We start from the raw sequence: 19,701 nt of genomic DNA on the forward strand, positions 1-19,701 counted from the left end.
CTGTTCTCCAATAGTAGCTTTTGAGTTAGGACTTAAAATACCTGATGTTTTCCTTCTGTCAGAGGCACTACCTTTGGCCAGTTAGGTTTGGATGCAAGTTGTCACCTCAGAAAGACAAGGAAGCTGCCAGAGCTAGATCTTCCTGTCTATATTAAAGCATATATTAAAGCATATATTAAATCATAACTGATACTAAATTCTTTACATTTAGAATTACTAGAATTAGTCAAAGAGGAAAAGCTACCACAGGCAGGTTAGCTGTTGTTTTAGTTTGTATGAAAATTAAACGTAGTAGGAAAACACTAATGCTATTGTTCAATCTAAAGCCAAGTATTATACCAAGTATTATACAGATTGGGGTCCTTGTCTGTAGATGCCATTTCTTACTAATGAACACTTGACTAGGAAAGTGCACATTTCATTGACTGCAATTTATCATCTAGCTGTACACAATTATTTTCCATTTTTTATCTGTTTCAGCAGAGGGGATCATGTCAAGCTTGTTTATGGCATTGTCTTATGTCTGTGCAACACTGAACGTGAATGTTGTTCTTATATAAATTATACCAGCTGCTTTTAACTAGCTTTGACCCATTAGTATATCTAGCGTGATACTAATCTGAGTTGGAAAAATCTATTATTCAGTTTCCTGAAGGGTATACTTTCACCACTTTAAAAAAAAAAAAAAAAAAAAAGGAACAGGTAAGTCATCTTAAAATCTTTGGAAAGAATGCAGTAAGAGTCTTTAAACATAAAACACAATTCTTTCCTCCTTATCCTCTGCTTTGACTTTGAAAATCCAGTATTTAATTTCTTGTACTGAATGTGGGAATTTGCAATGTGTGAGGAAAGACTCGCATGGCACAGATCGGTGTTTCTCTGCTTTGTCAGTTCAGCCTAACTGGGTTGCTACAGCATAGCAGCAGCAGGAAATAGGAGCACTGAGCAAAATCTTCATTCCTCTTTAAGCTGTTATTTGTACAGCTCATAGGGACCTTACTGGCATATGGGAATTGTTACATAATGAAACAGTAGGTATATGCATGTTAAGCATGTGGAAACATTGGGTACACAGAAGTATCCAGCAGCATCTGGCTGTCCTGTGCTAGCTTCAGGGGAGTCTGTGTTCATGTTGCGACCTGCCGGTGTTGGGCAGGGGATTTGGAGGAAAAGTAGAGCAATCACCTGTCTCCAGTAGAGATAACAGAAAGAAGTTTTAGCCAAGAAATAGTTTTTGACACAACAGTGAAGGAAGTTGCATTTCTGCAATTGATTGCATTAAAAGTTTTAGCTGAGTGAAAGTTTGTTTTGATCTAATCTTTACTGAATCAAATCAAAAAGCCATCACCTGATGTATCCTGGTTGGAATATTCCCATTTAAAAGCATCCAAACTTGATATATTGCTACATGTCAAATTGGGCTGAAGCCTCCATTTTTTCCCTCAGGTTCTTAGAAGAAATCAGATAAAAGGAAGAAAGGCAAAATAAAAAATTGCTTCAGTTTTGATGGGAGAATTCAAAATTATCTATGTCTAGCATATTTATGTGTGGGGAGTGTTATTAAATGGGAGAAATGCCCTTTCAAGTGGTTTGAGTTGTTTGCACATTTTTTAAGGTGGAAGTATTTTGAGCTCTGTTTTTAAAGGACCGTAAAGATAACTTGACATTTTGAAAATGTTTTTGCAAAGTTTGAAAGTACTTAGTTATTGTTTATCATAAAGTGAAATATAGAAATAGTGATTTTACTGCTAGCGAAATGAAGTTTTTTAGATTTCATACACTTGTAAGTAGTAGAAGACTTAATTCTTAATTAGGCAGTCATGTATGAAATGTAAGTCACTAGACGGTAAAGCTAGAAAAAAACATTCTGCAGGCAAGATGAAATTTAATGTACTTTGAGATTAAGTTGATGTGTGTTTTTTCTTCTTTTTCCTCAACTTATAGGCGTCCTAGAGGAGTTATTTCCACTCCAGTGATAAGAACTTTTGGAAGAGGCGGAAGGTACTATGGGAGAGGCTATAAAAGCCAGGGAGCAATTCAGGTAATAAAGCCATGTGCCTGACCCTCTAGTTCATAGGCTAGTATGGTATGGACTTCCAGGCCAGCTAATACTGACAAGCACAACTTGAAAATATAAAAGTGTTTCTTACAGTGATCTTGCCTATGTGTTGAAACTGTAAGCTGCACATAAAGATAACAGGCTAGTTTTGCATCTCAATCACAAGCAAACTTTGGTTATAAAGACAGAAGCGGAAAATGTATTTTGATAGGAAGGTTGTGCCTACACAGTTCTAACCAGTTGTGGGAGTAGAAGAGAATTTAGAAAAATGGGAGAAATACAAAGCTGAAACAAATTAGCAGTTTCTGTTCCCACCCCCAGTCTTTCCCGTTTTTTTTTTTTCCTGGAGCCACAGTCCAATCTCAAGAAGAAAAAATAGTAGCAGTAGAAGATTTTTTGCTGCTGCATGGCTCCAAATCAAAGAACTTATATTAAACTTCTAGGAAACAACAGACCAGTCTTTGCCCCCTGAGCACACAGTTTCATTTTTGATGACAATATACAAAGAGTCTGTGGATCATAATTTTTGTCTTTTCCACGGATCCTTTAAATATAGCTGAAGCAAACTGATGTTTCATATTAAATGCGAATTGCTTCAGAGTTGTGTTTTCTTCCCTTTTTTCATTGTTCTTACTGCTATGCAGTTTTCAATATTGAAAATCCCAAGGGTAATGGATGAGTGGGTAGTAAATAGGCAGAAAACTTTCACAATAAATGTATCATATGGTTCTTTGATTTGTCATGTAGACATTAGAATGTAAGAGTAGCAAAATGTTTGCAGGTATCAGACGGTAAGAGAAGGGATGTTCTCCAGTGGGTAATGAAGCAACTATTAACTTAAAGTAAAACTTGCTGTTTTAGATGTAAAAATGGAAATACTTCTCTTGTTAAATTTCTATTTACACAGATTGTGTCGTCTATAGATGTACTTATGTATTTAAAGTTTTAGCTCTTGTACTTTAAATAGAAAAGAAACCACTATTAATTATATAGTATCTCATTTCCAAGTACTTAATCCCATGAAATAAAGCAAGCCTGGAGAAGGAGTTCCCAAATATGCTGGGCTTCCTGCAGGTTTACATATGTAAATGTAGTTCAGAGAGGACCTGCAGGTAAGATGGTAGACAGCCTTACCAGTTTGTGCAGTCACATTTTTATTAATAATATATTATTTGGATGGTAAATAACTTGGAATGGCAAGTAGTTTGGTCTAAAACTGTGCCTGTGATATGAAGAGGAAAGGTAAATAGTGACATTTTCTGCAAACTGGCCCTGAGCTCATCAAATTTTACTGTCGTCAGTCACTCTACTGTAGTATATGTCTCTTTTACAAGAAGAAAAAAATAAAAAAGGTGGATTAAAATGCATGTGGTAGGGAGAATTTGGGAAGCTTAATACATAACAAGTAGATCTTGATACCCAGTTAAAATTAACTGGCAACGGTGTGCTTCCCTGTCCTACAAACCTGGGCAGTTAAGGAAAGAATGCTGATGTAGGGCCAGAGTCAGACATGCACATTTGCAACAATTAAAATCTTCTCTGGAGAATCCAGTGGCTTTATTGATACAGATTATGAGGTGCCATGGATAAAGGTTGGAGAATCTGACGGAAATAAGCAGTTTGTATTTATTGAACATAAGACATGCTTATTTCTTCACAAGATAAGATCTTTCACTCTTGATCTGGAAACACAAAAAAGCATGTATTTAAAATATAATGCTTACTAAAGCCTGAAAAAAGTACATTTACACACATGATAAATACTCATTGTTCTCATATGCCAATTATATTCCTATGCAATGTTAATCCAGAATATTTTCTGATTTCTCTAGAAAACAAGGCTTATGATACTGATAGTAGAGAACAACAGTTCTTAAGTTTTTCACCTGCAAAACCTTTCAGTCATTCATGAGAGTACTAACCATGCTGGCTTTAGTATGTCAGAATTATTACACTACGAAACTGTGTGCTATTGTTCAAATTGTATAAGATATCCATATCTTAGTCATTTCTTAGTATTTGACTTTGTTAACAGCATGACAGATAAGTACAGTACATCGCTTCTTAGCGACCCAACCTACTTACTTCTTGTTGTTTAAAGCCTGTTATATTTCTGGAATGCTAAGATTCATTGCTACAGATGCTTAAAAACTAAATATACATTCTAATGCTGCATAAGTATGTTTTTTATTGCTATACTCAGTTGTGTAAGATTCTGCTATATGCTTTTCATATCAAGTCACGTGCCTAATCTCAGAAGCGTATAGACTAGTACAGATAATAGTGCATGGTACTTTTGCACTTTTTAAAGTTCTGCAAAAATAAGTTTTGATTTGTATTTGAATACTGTGTAATCATATCATTAAATTATAATGTATATGAACCAAGAAGCAGAGTTAAGCTGTATATTGTTTCTCAGTTTTGGTATTTCTATACTTTTATGTAGCTTTTACATTATGAAATAACTGAGGCTTCAAAGTAGAAAGTGCGTTTTACCACAGGAACATCAAAAGGCACGGCTAGAAGGCACTCAAATCTGAAACTCCTTTCACGTCTGTGCTCTGATGTTAATTTTGTATGCCACTTCGTTTTTCAGCAGTACATAATATTCAGTGTTTACTTGTGATACTTCTGCACATTGCATGCTGCCTATTAATAGTGTCATTGTAACAGATTGTAAATATATAGCAGTGGTTCTTCAGTAATTTTCTTCTTTTCTTAAAAAATAGGGCAAACCTCCTTATGCTGCTTCAGCAGAAGAAGTAGCCAAAGAACTTAAGTCAAAATCAGAGGAATCTAAATCCTCAATTGTGTCTTCAGATGGATCCCTGGCTGAAAATGGAGTTGTGAATGAGGAAAAACCAGCTTCCCAGATGAATGGGAATACAGGAGACATCAGGGCTTCCAATCAGTCTGAAAGTGCCTTGAGTAATGACTCTAAAATGTGCAATACAAATCCTCACTTAAATGCACTAAATGCAGACAGTGTTTGCCATAAAGATGATACTCTTGAGGCCACTGTCTTAAAAAAAGAAGAGTAAACTTATTTTTTATAGAGGGTGAAGGATGTTGGGAAGGGTCAGGATTAGGAATATCTGGAAAGAAAGAGAGCCTACAGTTACGTACATTTTTTCCTTTCCGTAAGAGAAAAATGAGGACTTTGGAAATTCGGATCCCTCTTTGATGTCAGAGATTTAAACAACACATTTTTAGTTTTAACCAGTTGTAGTCAAAATGCTACAATAAAACAAAAAAGAAAGAGAATGAAGAGCATTTGACTCCCGCACTTAAAATGAAGTATACATAAAGTTTAAACTGGTTATGACAAAAGCTTGTAGTTTTGTTTTTTGAAATATAAAGAAAACAAATTTTGGCAGTCTTTAAGTATATATAGCTTAAAATATAATTTTTAGTACTTGGCACCATATGTATGCCATTATATTTGATTTTGCATTACTGTGTCACAATAAAGCTTTCTTTAAGGCTTTGATTTCATGATTATGGGGGGAAAAAGGCACAACCACAGTTTTTTCTTTCTTAAATTTCATCACCGTTGATGTGGTTCTTTTGTGTTAAAATGTGCAAACTATCGAAACTAAAAATTATAGAGTAATATTGCAGTTCTGCTGATTTTAAATATACATCATACATACTTTACAAGCAAGTTAAATGGAGATAAACTTGAAATCATAGAAGATGCAAATGACCTTTCAAAATAAACACAATGTGTTCTGAAACTTTTTGTGACTAATACCATGCATCCGTGATCAATGAACTATGTGGTTTTGAATCAGACGTAGACCATTAGTACTACTATTTGAGCTAAACTTCTGCATGGTTCATAATTTTTAAAGTGTGTAGTTAATATTATGCATGTTATTGTCCTCTTTCTTCCATTCTTACAAGTACTGTGCCCATTTGCAAAACAAAAAGCTAATAATCAGTAATAGTCCTATAAAAGATGTTAACTATGTTTAGTCATTGACTGATCTTGCTCTAACCTTAAAATTTTGTGATTATTGACCTCTGTTGCATTTATTCTAAAACTTAAAAAAAAAAAATTATCTAGCCGTTTTGAATATCAACGTTACCCTGGTGTACTCATTGCTGTATGCATTATTGTTCTCTGTTGCTGTTTTATGCCTTCATATTAGCAAATATGAAATTCTGTGAAAAACAAAAAAAAAAAGCTTTGATCTTCAAAAAAAAAAAAGTACCCCCCTTCTGTAGCAGGAAACAAATGGCTTGTTCTTGAGAACTTTCCCATCAAGAATTTAGTATAAGCAAATATACCTGTATCATTTTGATGTTTTTGTTAGTGTTTCCAAACTTAATGTACTTCAAAATCAGAATCATTTCTTTATATTCGTTTTCATATAATTCTCCTGATGCTCTTCATCACACATTAGTGATCAGAAATGAGGTGTAATTCCCCATTCCCTGCCCGCAAGAGCTAAGTAGGTATCTTAATGTAAGTTGAAGGGAGTTCTGCCCCAACTCATGGATTGTGCAAGAATGAACTACTGTTGGGTTTGATTGGTTGTAGATGGATTGTGGTGTGGTGTATTTGAAGGCTATTGAATGCAACTTACAGTGCTTAATAAAAATCTTTATTCTTTTAGTATAAAATACTGTATGCCTTTTTTGTCAAATATTTTTTAATTACATGTTGTAAATAAAAGTTTTCCTATGCCCAAATAAAGTGACTGAGTTAGCAGACTACATACACTATGTCCTCCTGAAAGACAGAAAGAAAACAAAGCAAAACTTTCATATGCTGCCATTGCTGGGAAATAGCACACTTAATCAGAGTAATGCTGTGTCCTTTTTATTTTATACAGCTGTTTCAGATGCCCACTCTTAAATGCAAAGTAGCTAATGAGATGCAAATATTTGACAGAAATAACAAGGGCAGTTGTTTAAAAAGAAAAAGGCCATTGCCAGGTGCTTGCAGTTGTGCATCAGTATTATGTTTGACATACAAGATGATCAGCACTGCTTGTATCCCAGCTTCTTGTAGCTGAGAGCAAATTATTCTGTTATGCGAGCATTTTCTCTACATAATGGATCGTACTGACATAACATGAGTAGTTATACATTTATACCTAGGTTGATATCAGAATAGCTTTTCTGTCTAGGCACGCCCTTATTGTCTGCTGTCTCTATCTAAATGTTCATCTGTTTACTCTAGTGCCTGACACATTGTTAAAAACAGTCTTGCCCTGAGCGTTTTTGATCTCATGTTGTGTCTACATGAGCAGTATTAACGGCTCTGTGCTCTTACTATAGATGCAGTTTATAGCAGCGCAGCTGTGTTTTGTGCAAATTGCAGCAATCATTCTTCCTCTCTCCCTTCAGAAGTGAAGTGAGCTGGAGAGGAGCAGTTTTCCTGGTGTAACAGCAGCTATGCTGGGGATTCTGTTGCTGAACTCTTGGGACTGTGTCCCTTCCTGCCCAGCACCCATGCAGTATTATTCTCCCACCATGGACTGTGTGTTCCATCTCTTGCTCTGGTGAAGTTACAAGGCACCAGTTGCCCTCTCTTGTAACAGCAGAGAGGATGTATTCCACTGCTATAGCATAAGCCAGTCACTGCCATGCAATAATCGATGTCAACAAAAATAAATCTTGTCTGATGTTGCCTACGTAGGAGATGTCACCTGTGTGCGATGTGCTGGAAGTACAGTGACTTCACCCCTTTCGTTAATGTAATTAAACCTGCAAAATTTGTCATGTGTAGCTGGAGTGCAACTAGCTATCCACACAAGCATGACTGAAGTTAGGATGTGAAAGTACAGCAAATGAACTAGATCATTGCCCCAAATACAAAGCGATGCATTGACTTTTTCCAGAAATTATGGTGAAAGTTTGGCTTGCATTATGTTTGTGCCTGTTATCCGGGGCAGTTCCTTCCTTCATGGCCCATTTCAGTGCCTGGCACTGCCCCCGGGAGGCCAGAACCTGTCTTCTTGGGCAGAAACGACATGGGGCTGGCAGAGGCAGATGCTGAGGCGAGAGGAGGACAAGCTCTTGGCAGCTGGTAGATGCTTGTGGAAGTCTCTGGGGGAGTCTGCAGGTACAGTTTGAGCAGGAACATGCGAATCTAATCCAGAACGAACACTTTTTTTCTTCTTGCTCTCTGCAGTGTGGATGTACAATTTGGCAACTGAGAATTGGGTTGATGCAGCAGTAGCAGCTCTGGGGCTGAGCACAGGCTGCACACTCACAGGTTAGGGGGAGCTGAACAATGTGGTGAATCCACTCAGTGGAGGTACATGCGTGGGTGCATGTCTTCACCCTTGGACCAGAGGCTGTGGGCACACGAAGCGGGTTGTAATCCCTCTGCTACTAATGCAGTAGTCTCGAGTAGATTCCTGCAGGAATTACAGTGTATTTAAAATTAATTTAATCCTTTTCCAAAGATATACATCTCACGCTTCCTGACAAATGTCTTTCATACATGGGTTTATACATCTGCACATATATTATGTTGATATTCACTGTCACATGAACTTTTTTGATGTGTTAATTGAATTAGTGAACATTTTTTAATAATCTGTTGCCATGTGTAGACAGGTTGCCTGTATCTCCTGAAACAACACTGGACTTGGGGCTCACAGCAGCTCTGTCCTGAGCATGGAGACATTGAGGCAGCTGCCGTATGTTTCGCTGGTGGTCCTCTCTTCTCTCTGCAGTCCTCTCTGCTGCCAGTCGTACGGGGACCACGCAGCACTGGGGCTGCAGCACACCTGCTGGGTGGTGGCAAAGGGTGGCCACACCAAACGCAGGCTTATGCACTGCCATAACGTTTACTGTTAATGACCCAGAAAAATGTCTTGGGCACTGACTGCAAAGGCAGAAGTCAGCTCCTTGCCACGCAGCAAGTCTTTGCACCCTGTGGATGCAGCATCTGGAACAGGTGCCCGAGACTGGAGGGTTCATTATTATTTATATAGGCCAACGTGGTGTACGAGAATTGAGCCTTTTCATTTCTCAAGTGAAAAATGATAGGAACAAAGATGATGACTGCCAGACCTCCCAGCTTACATGCAGCCAGGACATCACTACCCATCTTCAAGGCAAGAGCCACACGGGGTATCAGCCACCGGGGTCCTGCAGCAGGGTGCTGGGGACTGTGCTGTGCTGACCAGATGTGGCTCTGAGGTCAGCTCTGTGCCCCGGCTCCAGATATGGAGCCCATCTCACAGCTCCCATTGCCCAAGCACAAGGAGGGGGGCTGGTCCCACGGGTGCAGGGAAAGCCCAGCGTTGGGTTGCAGAAGGGCAGTCAGATGTGAGCTGAAGTGACCTGATGGAGTACTGGTGGGCGAGCAGTGTGCTGGGGAAGAGCCAGAACCATCTCATTTCCTCTGCTCGTGGCCGTGCTGTGGCAGGAGGTGGCTGTGTCATGGCCGAGGTGCTGCGAACAGGTCTTGGACTGCGGCCACCAGGCAGACTCAGGGTCTTCTGGTGGGAACAGCCGGCCAGTGGGTGAGCTGGCCGGTGGGGTGTTGAGAAGGGCCAGCTCAACCCTCACAGTCATTTCGGTGGTATTTTGCACCTATAGTTGTGACTACTACAAGTAGAATAATAGACAGCCCCTGCCCTCCTGCATTTGCTCCGCTCCTTCCAGGCTCTCCACAGGCCCTGGAGGCCTTGTCGTGACCCATTTTCGCCTCCTTACAGGAGGTGAGCTGTGGGGCTAAAGCTGGATCGGATCAATGCAGCAGTACACAGCTAAGTGCAGAAGGCACAGCAGCCCGAAGGGAAGTCAGGCAGGAGGGAAGGAGAGCTTTTGTAGCACAGCCTTGCCTTGTGCCATAGGACGTCCCTTTCTCTCAGCCCACCTGCAGCCTAGAGACGAGGCAAAAGGAAGGGCAATGTAACAAGCAATTAGGCAGACCTCATTATCGCAGTGGCAGGCCTATGAGAGGAGAAGCATGGGCTGGGTGCCCCCAGGTGAGCCTGGTCTGCAATCACCAGGCATGGATGGCGTCCTTCCTTCAGGGACCAGGCTGTGTGCTGGGGTTGGCAGGGTGTGAGCATGGTGCTTATTGTGGCCAAGCAGCAGGTAAGAGCTGATCTGGCTGTATTTAATATGCAAGTGAGAGATGTCAGTGCCAGGAGGGATTTGGTTGTTCTGGCAGGAGAAGGTGCAGTTCTGAATGTTTTGTGGGGTTGTAATGAGTTGTTGGTTTGGTGTTTAGGCCTAGGTGTGCTTTGTGATGAAGGGTGGGCCTGCTTTCTGGCTGTAGTCACATCTGTCCTCACATAGTTATGCAGATGAATTTGACAATATAAGCAAAAAATATGAGGGGATGAGTTTGACAATATAAAGAAAAAAAAAACAAACAAACATGAGGGGACCCTGAAAATATAGAGTAAAAGTTGGGGGAGGTGCTACAGAGGAGCAGGAGTGCTGCAGATTCCTGTTGCCTCTCAGCTTGTTTTGTAGTGGTGCAGTTACAGCACTTGTGACAAAGTGTAGTGCCCTGTGGCGTGCCTCCTGACCAGGATACATCCACCTTTCTGGATGAAACAGCCTCAAGTGACCCTTGTAAGCACAAGTAAGAAATTCCAAAATAAAATGCACGAGGAGCTTCAAGTCTTCATTGCAACTTCCCCCTTGGACTCTGATATCGTAATGGATGGAGGCAGAAGGCAGCTCTCAGCACAGCAGCCTGCTTTGGGTGAAAATAACAAAATACGAGTCCGACTGCCAAGTTATGAAATCTTGTTTACAAATGGTTTAAATGTTTATAAAAACATTTTGCATGAGGCTCCTCAGTGGCCATGTTACTCGAGTAACCCTGGTCAAAATCACTTTCACAAAGCACTTCTGGAAGCTGCAGCCTGGCCTTGTAGCCTTCGTGTGCTGGGCAGAGCTGCAGCTGGGCAAACGAGGTCGCTGCTGGCCCTGAGGAGCTTCTGCTGCCCCTGAGGGTGACCTGGGGATGAGGCGGGGCATTATCCCTCCAGAATGTGGCTTTTCCCTTGAAGAGCAGAAAAGTTGGCAAGCAAGTACTGATTTCTAGAGATTGCAACTGAACCTCTTCTGATGGTTTTTCTGCTTGTTGTGCCTCAGACCTCAGCTCTTGCTGGTGACTCCCGCAGTCATGCGGTGACAGTGACAAGCAGTCTGTCCATGCAGCCCATTGCTCCAAGAACCAACCATGAGAGCAACAAAGGATTTTAAAAAAAATGCGTATTTTTTCCCTTGCTTTTTGTCTTTTCATTCTTATTTGCATCAGTGGCTGTGGACTCTGCTCTGACTTTAACCTTGCGTCTGCACTGATGTGGATCGTGGATGCTTTGGGTGCTTTGATGTACCAAGCACTGGGTGAAGTGAGGCCTTTTCAGGGAGGGAGCGGGACAGGTTGCTGCTGCTTTCATCCAGCAGATGTGTTGTGAGGGAAGCCTCCTGGCTTGTGCTGTAGGTGGCAACTCTGACTCCTCTTCAGTGGCTCCTGCTGCCTGTGGGAACGCTGCTGCCCTGCTCGTGGTGTGCCAGCTAAATCACACTTGTAGCTGAGATTATGACGATTTGCCAGGGGAGGTATTGTAAATCCAGACTGGCAGATACAGCTGCTCTGTACTGCCTGTCTAAATTGGCTGTTTCCTTAGAGAGTAGAAGCCCAATTTAACCAGGACTTAGGAAAGAGGCAATGACTGCAGGGCGCATGAAAGAGGGGAGGGATGTGCAGGAGTACCAAGCCTTAGGCTTTTGTTTGTGAGTGCAAATGACTGCCTGAGCTCCCGCTGCTTCGCTCGCCCACAGTGCCTGCAGAGGGCTGCCGAGCACAACCGCGCTGGGCCGTGGCTGCCTCCCGCACCGCAGCCTCCGTCACAACACTTCCCGAGCACTTGGGGCCTTCCAGGGTGTGTGGAACTTGGACACCGGGCAAATTGTGAACACAGTCCAACGAACGTGCTGGGAAATGTGTTGCCCAGCTCACAGACCGTGGCCCAGGAGCAACTGGCTTGAAGTGGAGCGGACGTGTGGCCTCGCAGTGAGGCTCTACAAGCTGCAGGCCCCTCGGCTGTGAGGCGTACGGAGGTTTGGCTTCTCCTCTGGCTCACGCCAGCACAGCTTCCTGCTCGTCCAGGCGAGGAGCTGGGTCACTGGCTGGGTTTGCTGTCCTGTCTGTGGGGAGCCAGGGTGCGTCTCAGGCTGTGTGTGAGGGGTTACAGAGCGAAGGCTGGAGCGAGAGGGTGGGCGGCGAAGCCCGTGTGCCGGGGCCTCCCAGCCCAAACCCTTCACCAGCCGCCTGTCTCACTTACACAAGTGTTTCTGATGAGTTAAAGCAGGTCGATATAACACTACATGACTGGGTGTTTTGCATGTTGGAGGATGTGGCCTGTAGGAATCGGCAAAGTCGCCATCCAGTGATGGAGAGGTGGTAGGTTGATACAGGAGGCTGCTCTCAGACTCAGCCCTCACTTACTGTCCTCCCCTTGCTCTTGCCACAGCCCAAGCGGGGATGGTGTGCTTCTCTGATATTTATTTTAATTTTTTGTATTTAAGCTATCCTCCTGAAAGTTAAGTTTGATGAAGTATTGCACATGTAATGTGTGTGGTGAGAGAAAAGGCATAGCTGGTGTGATGCTTCCTGCCACCTGGGCTCTAAACATGAGGATTATGTTTAATGGAAATATTTCTATTGCTGAATTAAATGTTTGCTTCTGTCACTGAGCTTAGTAAAATGTGACAGTCATTCCACTACTTTATGCCCTGCTGTAAAACACAGACAATAAACACTTCAAAAATATTTCTGTACCCAATGTTCATTAAATTGCAGGAGGCTTTGGCTAATAAATGTATATACTTACTTCAACAAGCACATCTGCCAGCACACCTGAAAGGCTGCAGGACGTGGTCAGGGTGATGCTGCAAGGCAGATGGTTGCTCTTCGATCCCACTGCCCTCTCTGGGGCTCCCCCCGGCTGCAGCAGTGGCACAGGAATACCAGGAAGGGTGGTGGAGGTGGAGGACTACTGGTGATTTTCTGAATCATTAGAATCTTTTCCTCAAAAAAAAAAAAGCATTTGAAATCTTAAAATCTTGTACAAAATGCTGGTAAGTTTTTATTGACATCTGATAGGGTGGTCAAAGTTCAGGTTTTATGAACCCTGCAGATTCTGGTGAGCCATGCTGAAGACACAATTTTATTGTCAGTACAGTGCTGATGCCCAATGAAGTAGCTTCCTTGTGTCAAGGTTCGGTGTAACGTGAGATTGTGTGCTGAAATACGAGGCAAAAGGAAAGTGCTTGAGTCGAAAGGTACATGTATGGACTGATAAATGCAATTTGCATTAACTGTTATGAATACAAAATAAATTCTTTAACTAGATCTTTAAGCTAATTTGCAACATGAAAGGCCCTTTTAACCTAGTCTCCTATTACAGTTTCAGTGATTTTAAATTACAAATGCTGTTTACATTCTTGACTGCCTTGCTTCAAACGGCATATCTCATTATTCCCCCTGGTTTGGAATTTGGGTTTACTTGGGTGTTTTATTACAGCATTTAAACTGCTGCCTCTGTGTATTTACTGTAAAGTTCTCCACAGGACAGCCCTGGCACTGTGAGTACTGCGTGACCGCTTGTGCCCATGGTAGACCTGCAAGTTTCTTCCCACTGTTATCTCACTTGGCCTCCGCTTCTGCCCATGGCAGAGCTGAACAATCACAGGAGACAGTGTGTGCAAGCTCTCTGGTCAGATTCTTAACTCAACTGTATGTTTTTAGAAACCACGACATCATAGTGTTTTGTGAGATCTAACCAATTAATGTAATAAGGAGATCTGGTATCAGATGAGGAAAACTGGAAGGGACGTATGTTGTCACCAACTAGCTCCTCTCTTGCTGAAGCTCAGTGATCCCTGTTTTTTCAAGGTTGGTTTCATAGATATCTTCTTTGTAAACATTTACTTAATGAGCAAATATGGTCGAAGGGGAAAAAAAGTTAATGTGGTTTACTTCTTTACACTAGCAGTGAAATAACTCCAGGGACAATGTGTCTAAAGCTACAGAGAGGGACCTTGTATGTACCACTGTAGAGGAAATCTACAGGAAGTACAAAATGATAATAAGGAAAAAATGGAAAGCTCAAAAAATGGTAATAATGAGCTTCCCTCTAATAAAGAGCTGGTAATGGTAATAAAGAGCTTCCCTCTGTGCTGGTGATCAAGTCAGAGCCTTTTCTGTACGCCTCCCCAGGCCAGGAACCCGAGAGCTGAGTATTGTGAACCTTTACTGTTTGCAATCAAAGAGCAAATGGAGGCTCCTCAGAAGTGCCCAGGTAATTCAGAATGTCACAGCTGGTGAGGCTTGTGCTCCAGGATCACCTAAATACTCCAGAAAAATCTCATCCCCTTCCAGAAACTCAAAGATGGCAGCAGATCTCTGTGTGTGTGGTAGCCCCTGGGCTCCTAGTGCTGTGTGAGCTCGGCCCACAGCTAGGCTGCTGTGAGCATCCTGCCTGCGGAGTCTGCTGTCACCATGCAGGTGTTTTCTGGACAGCTGTTAGGGCTTATGCTGTTGGGGGGTTGTTGCTGTTGTTGTTTTCCTATCGTTTTAAAAATATTTATTAAAAACTTGCTTCGGAATTTCAAACAAGTTAACTCGGTGACCAAAAAATTATGTTAGGTTAAGGCATCTCAGCATCGCTCCACCACTCACTCCTCCCTGCGTGAGAACAGCCAAGCACCCTCCTTGCACGGCTCCTGGGTCTATAGAAAAACTCAGAACAATGAGACAACCTCACCGATTAGTTTCTTTATCTGCTAATCCCTGGCAAAATGAATTTTACAACGTCTGAATTGCCAGAACAGAGCATCTGAGTCTCCCTAACTTGTTTCCATGCAGTTTTGGCAGTGTCAGCTCCAGTAGCCTCTGGCACGCCGTCAGACAACCCCACCAACTTTGCACAAATGCTTCTGCTGGTGGCGCCGCTCTGCTGCTGGAGCAGAGAGCAGCAGGGGACAGCGGAGCAGCCTCACACTGCTCGGACCGCGTCTGTGGAGCAGTGTCTGGCTACACCCTCGTGCAGCCCAGCCACCCTTTGTTGTGGCCACCAAAATCCCCACAGTGTTAGGAGGGTTTCTTTCCCCAGTGGCTGCGGTGGAGACATGCTGATGCTAGAATTTCAGGTGGTGCTTTGGAAATAGGACTGTTTTCATGGCGATGCTTGTGGAACTCAAAGAAAGGCAATGAGGATGTGATTTTTCACAGAACATATGGGTTTGCTAGCTCATAAACCAGGAACAGGGCACTCCAGGTTGCAGTTGCATGCCTTTCTAGTGTGCGGAGGCAAAAAAACAATTTTTGCTTGACTGTCCCATAATACTAAAGGCTATCAAAATCAACAAAAGTTCTACCTAAACCTTTGCTGCAAAGCTGAGAGGTTCTGATGGATGCGGTTGGCATGTTCAGGTGGTGAAGAGGGGATCCTATAAAAGCCCACGTAACTCTTGTGATGGTTTTCTGGGCCTTGTCTCCTCATCCTGCATTACTCCCTAGACTCGCTCTTCTACTTTTCTGGTTGAAACCCCAAGCAATTAAAATCATGATAAATCAATTTAAAGTTAAAAGGGGTCTGATTTTTAGAGGACAAGGTCCTTACACCACTCAGCATAATGAGGAAAATAGGCCCCTTTGTGTGCCTCAAAACGTCATTCAAAACAACTGAGTCATAATGTAAAATGTAGGCCTGTAAACTTAGCCCTGTGTTACCACACCTTGAGCTACGCTAGAAATTTAGTTTCACTCGTAAACATTCATGGTAGACCCAGGAATGTAATTTCTGACACTAGTTCAATGTAGCTCTGCATGAACACTGACTGAAAGTCATTGCTGTGGCATGTAAATTTGATGGGCAAGGCAAGTAATTTTGACAATGTCTCTTCAATTGGCCTAGACAGGTTCTGCCTGTGCCGACAATGGCCTTATCTCTGCAGGGGAAAAAAATAAAGCTCAAGTTAGTTGGGCCCTTGAATTCCCCTTGTCCACTACAGGTGATTTCTGATGATTTTTGCTGACTGCTGAAAAAACAGAAAGGTGTCCATTTTTTTTCTCTACTGACAAATAGATATATTCCCCCATCCCCCAAATGAGATGGATTCAAGACACCAAATCAATCGTAACTGGCAATCACAGGTGAGGTGGGACTCTTTGTGACTACTTTATGAGAAGTTTTCGCACATCTATGAGAAGTGTGCCAGTGGCTATCAAACACACTCAGAACGTATATCCCAGCAAAACATCCCAAAGTGTGACTATTTTAACCACCCTAACAGCTGTTTGGAGCCTAGGTGTTGGGGGAAATTCTCAATCTGGGTTCAAATTTTGCCTTCACCCCCACTGTTTACTGCTCTCTGTCCATGAGGAAGCCGGTGTCTGTGGGCAGTTGTAGTCTGGGGCTACGCAGGAGTTGTGTGTCCAAGTGGCACCCCACAGCACGTAGCCCGTACCTGCTGGCTTTGGGTCAGTACTTTGCAGGCACGGGGTGTTTATTTTCACCTCTGCTGTAGTAGCCCTGCTTGCTCCGTGGCTAGTGGCGATCGGACCAGCACATGCAGAGGCAGGTACCTTCACATGGACTGCAATTCTACCAAACAACTAGCAGGCCATTTATAATTATTTTTTCTTCTTTTTTAATATAAATCAACACACGTGCAGCTTGTGCCCAGAGGCCCCTAACCACCCCCAGGGTACTACCCAGTGGGGTGTCCTGTCAGCCGGGGGTGCAGCACGGTGGCTATGAACCACTTGGAAGCGTGGATGCTCCGCACCTGGCCGCGGAGCGAGAGCTGCCCTTAGCTGGGGGCGTCCGAGCCTGGCTGCGGGACGGGGGGCGCTGGGGGGAACCGGGGGGGGGTCTCGCCCCCCTGCCCCCGTCCCTGGGCACCCCCCGCCGTTCCCGGGCCACTTTAAAAAGTCCCTCCCGGGGCACCGCACCGGCAAAAGCCCCAGGCAAAAAGCGACCCCCCTCGGGCCCCGGGAGCCCCCCGAACTCACCCGGCTCGGAGCGGAGCAGAGCGGAGCTGCCGCCTGGCCTCGCCTCGCCTCGCCTCGCCTCCCCCGCCGCCGCCCGCCCCAGCAGAGGAAATATTGCAATGTTGCAAGCTGACGTAAGGACATTACAAGGAAAGGGCTACATTTCGGAGTGTTTATGAAAAGCCTCGGTACTGTACTGTCACCAGGGGGCATGCAATATAATGCATTTCGCCAAACATTTTGAATAATAATCATTTAACAACAACAACAACAAAAAAGCCCCAGTCCGGTCGGTCGGCGCTCGCGGAGCCGGAGGAACCATGCAGCCAAACTTTGCGAAGCCCTTTATTATTTTTCTGACATTGCTCGCTCGCCCTTGAGGAGCCGTAATTGCATTATCTGATTTTTCCCCCCCCTTCTTTTTTTCCCCCTTCCCCCCCCCCCCCTCCCCGCTCCGTCTCTCGACATTGCAAATTTGCTGGCATTTTGGAAGGAGAAGCAGCAAAAGCTACCTAGCGGCAGGAGCCGCAGCGAGCCCTGCTCGCTTGTCTGGGAGTCCAGTGTTGTTTTGAAGGGAGCTAACATGGCGACGGTGCCCGTCTATTGCATCTGTAGGCTGCCATACGACGTAACCCGCTTCATGATTGAATGCGATGCCTGCAAGGACTGGTTTCACGGCAGGTAACACAAAGAGATCGGGCCTTTTCCCCCCTTTCGCCGCGATCCCCCCCTCTCGCTCGGTGCCTTTCGCCTCCTTTTCTCTCTCCAGGGCAGAGCGAGGGAGACGGTGCCGTTGGAGCCGCTGCCGTGTGCAGTTTTCCAACAGGCCTTTTTGGAGAGGAGGAGGAGGAGCCACTCTGCCCCCGTCTCTCTCTCTCTCTCTGTTGTATTTTTTTTTTGTTTTGTTTTGTAAATTTCGCTCAATTCTCCTCACAAAGCCCCCCCCCCCCCCCCCCCTTTTCTCCCCGGGGCTCCGGTGTCATTGGGGTGGGGGGGCTATTGTGCTTTCCCCGGGGCGGGCAGCCGCCGAGAGGGGACCGCGCTCGCCCCGCCGCGGGGGCCGCTCCTGCGGGGACCGGAGCTCAGCGGGGGCCCTGCGGCTCTCCCCGGCCGCTCGCAGGAGCGGCTCGGAGGCGGCGGGGCGTCCCGGGGCTCGGCCGCCCTGTCAGCGGGCTCGGCCGCACGGAGCCGCGGGCCCCCGCGCGGGGGTTTTCTCTCTCTTTTTTTTTTTTTTTTTTTTCTCCCCTCTCTCGCCACCCCGCAGCACCGGGTGTTTCTGACAGGGCTGCTGCCATCGCCGCGCCGGCCTCTCGCCTTAACCCTTGGCGGGGCGAGCCGGGCGGCGGCGGGGCAGGGCGAGGGCTGAGGGAAGGGAGGTGTGTGTGTGTGTGTGTGTGTGTGTGTGTACGGGGGGGAACGCGGCGCCGCCGCCGCTGAGGGCCGGGCTCCACACGCGCCCTGGCGGAGGGGAAGCGCGGCCACGCTGGCTCCGCCGCGCCGAGGGGGGAAGCCCCTCAGCAACCGGGGAGCGACGGCCCCGAGGCGGGGCGCGGCCGGGCGGGGAAGACCCCGGCGGGAGAGAGCCCGCCCCTCCGCCGGGCAGGGCGCCCACGCCTCCGCGGGGACGGGCAGGGTCCCCCCGGTTCCCCCCCGGCTCCCCTCCGGCTCCCCCCACGGTCCCTCCGCCGCCGTGTGGCGCCGAGCCCCGGCGGCTCCCGGACAATGGGCGCCCGCCTTTGAACGGCCCCAGCCGCCCCAAGGGCCGCCCCTGAGGGCTGCAGCCCCTCCGAGGGGGCTTGTTTAGGGCGGACAAAGGCGGGCTGGGGCTCTCGCCCCGGTTCTCCCCTAAAGCTTTGTCATGGAAAGCAAGCGCAGGCGGGCTTTTGTGCGGGAGACAATGGCAGAGCGAGCGCGCTCGAGTTAACGCCGCGAAACTGAACTTCGGGAGCGTTTCGCTTTCTTTTCTTTCTTTTTTTTTTTCTTTTTTTCTTTTTTTCTTCTCTTTTCCCTCCGCTGTGAGAGGAGTGGGGAAGTCGGCAGAGGGGCTGAGGAGCCGGGTGGCGGGGCGGGGAGGCAAGGGATGGGAGAGGGAGTCACAGCCAAAATTAAAATCCAGTCTGTCACAGGACGAGCGCTGGGCACGGGTGGTGGTCGGTGAGGTTAAATTGTGTTAAATTAAAGGTGTTGGGTATGTGCCTGGGGGCAGGGGGCACTGACCGCGGTCACGGGTAGCCGACAGGCCCAGTGTCAAGTGCAGTGTCCTGGGAACTGGCCCTGTGCGCAGAAAAGCTGGTAAAGAAACCTAGCGGTGGCACTCGGGATGGTGTGCCACCAGTGGGTTAAGAAGCTGTTTATAAACGTGAAGCGAAGTAGGGAAATACGCAGTTCTATGCCCGTGTTGACAGTGGGGTGCTCTGCGTTTGTGGTTCTGGACATCAGGCTCAAACAACGCGCGCCGGCCTGCGTTAACACCGAGGTACAGGTGAAACTGAGAGGCTGAAGAGAAACTTCAACAGTTGTGCACTTGAAACTCGGGACACTAAAGAACTTGATAAAAATGAAGACTTTCACACTTCATGGATTCCTGAAAACCTAAGCAGGACAAGGAGTTAAGCGGCCTTGATACAGTGGGTAATGTTGATTAAAA

General features: G+C 45.4%; 2 protein-coding genes and 1 long non-coding RNA gene across 7 annotated transcripts in view; 2 read left to right on the forward strand and 1 right to left on the reverse strand.

Annotated features, from left to right (window-relative positions):
- Positions 1 to 6,688, forward strand: part of FAM120A (family with sequence similarity 120 member A) — a 53,853-nt gene extending 47,165 nt beyond the window's left edge. For all 3 annotated transcript variants that reach the window (XM_083795914.1, XM_083795913.1, XM_083795912.1), the window contains 2 exons: positions 1,945 to 2,041; positions 4,789 to 6,688. In XM_083795914.1, coding sequence (XP_083652040.1) covers positions 1,945 to 2,041; positions 4,789 to 5,100 — 409 coding nt within the window. In that variant the 3' untranslated portion in view covers positions 5,101 to 6,688. The remainder of the gene's footprint in view (positions 1 to 1,944; positions 2,042 to 4,788) is intronic.
- Positions 6,689 to 7,887: 1,199 nt separating this feature from the next.
- Positions 7,888 to 19,701, forward strand: part of PHF2 (PHD finger protein 2) — a 106,152-nt gene continuing 94,338 nt past the window's right edge. Inside the window, exons 1-2 of one of the 3 annotated variants that reach the window (XM_083795905.1) lie at positions 7,888 to 10,129; positions 17,548 to 17,735. In XM_083795905.1, the coding sequence (XP_083652031.1) occupies positions 10,103 to 10,129; positions 17,548 to 17,735 (215 nt within the window). In that variant the 5' untranslated portion in view covers positions 7,888 to 10,102. The other 2 variants (XM_083795906.1, XM_083795911.1) reach the window with 2 other exon arrangements.
- On the reverse strand, positions 13,118 to 17,191 carry LOC310880331. Its single transcript, XR_014571625.1, has 2 exons — positions 17,076 to 17,191; positions 13,118 to 13,300 (listed from the first exon to the last, which is right to left on the reverse strand). It is a non-coding gene; the product is annotated as an uncharacterized lncRNA (long non-coding RNA).

This window comes from Anser anser, assembly GCF_964211835.1.
Source record: "Anser anser genome assembly, chromosome: 12".
NCBI lineage: Eukaryota > Metazoa > Chordata > Aves > Anseriformes > Anatidae > Anser > Anser anser.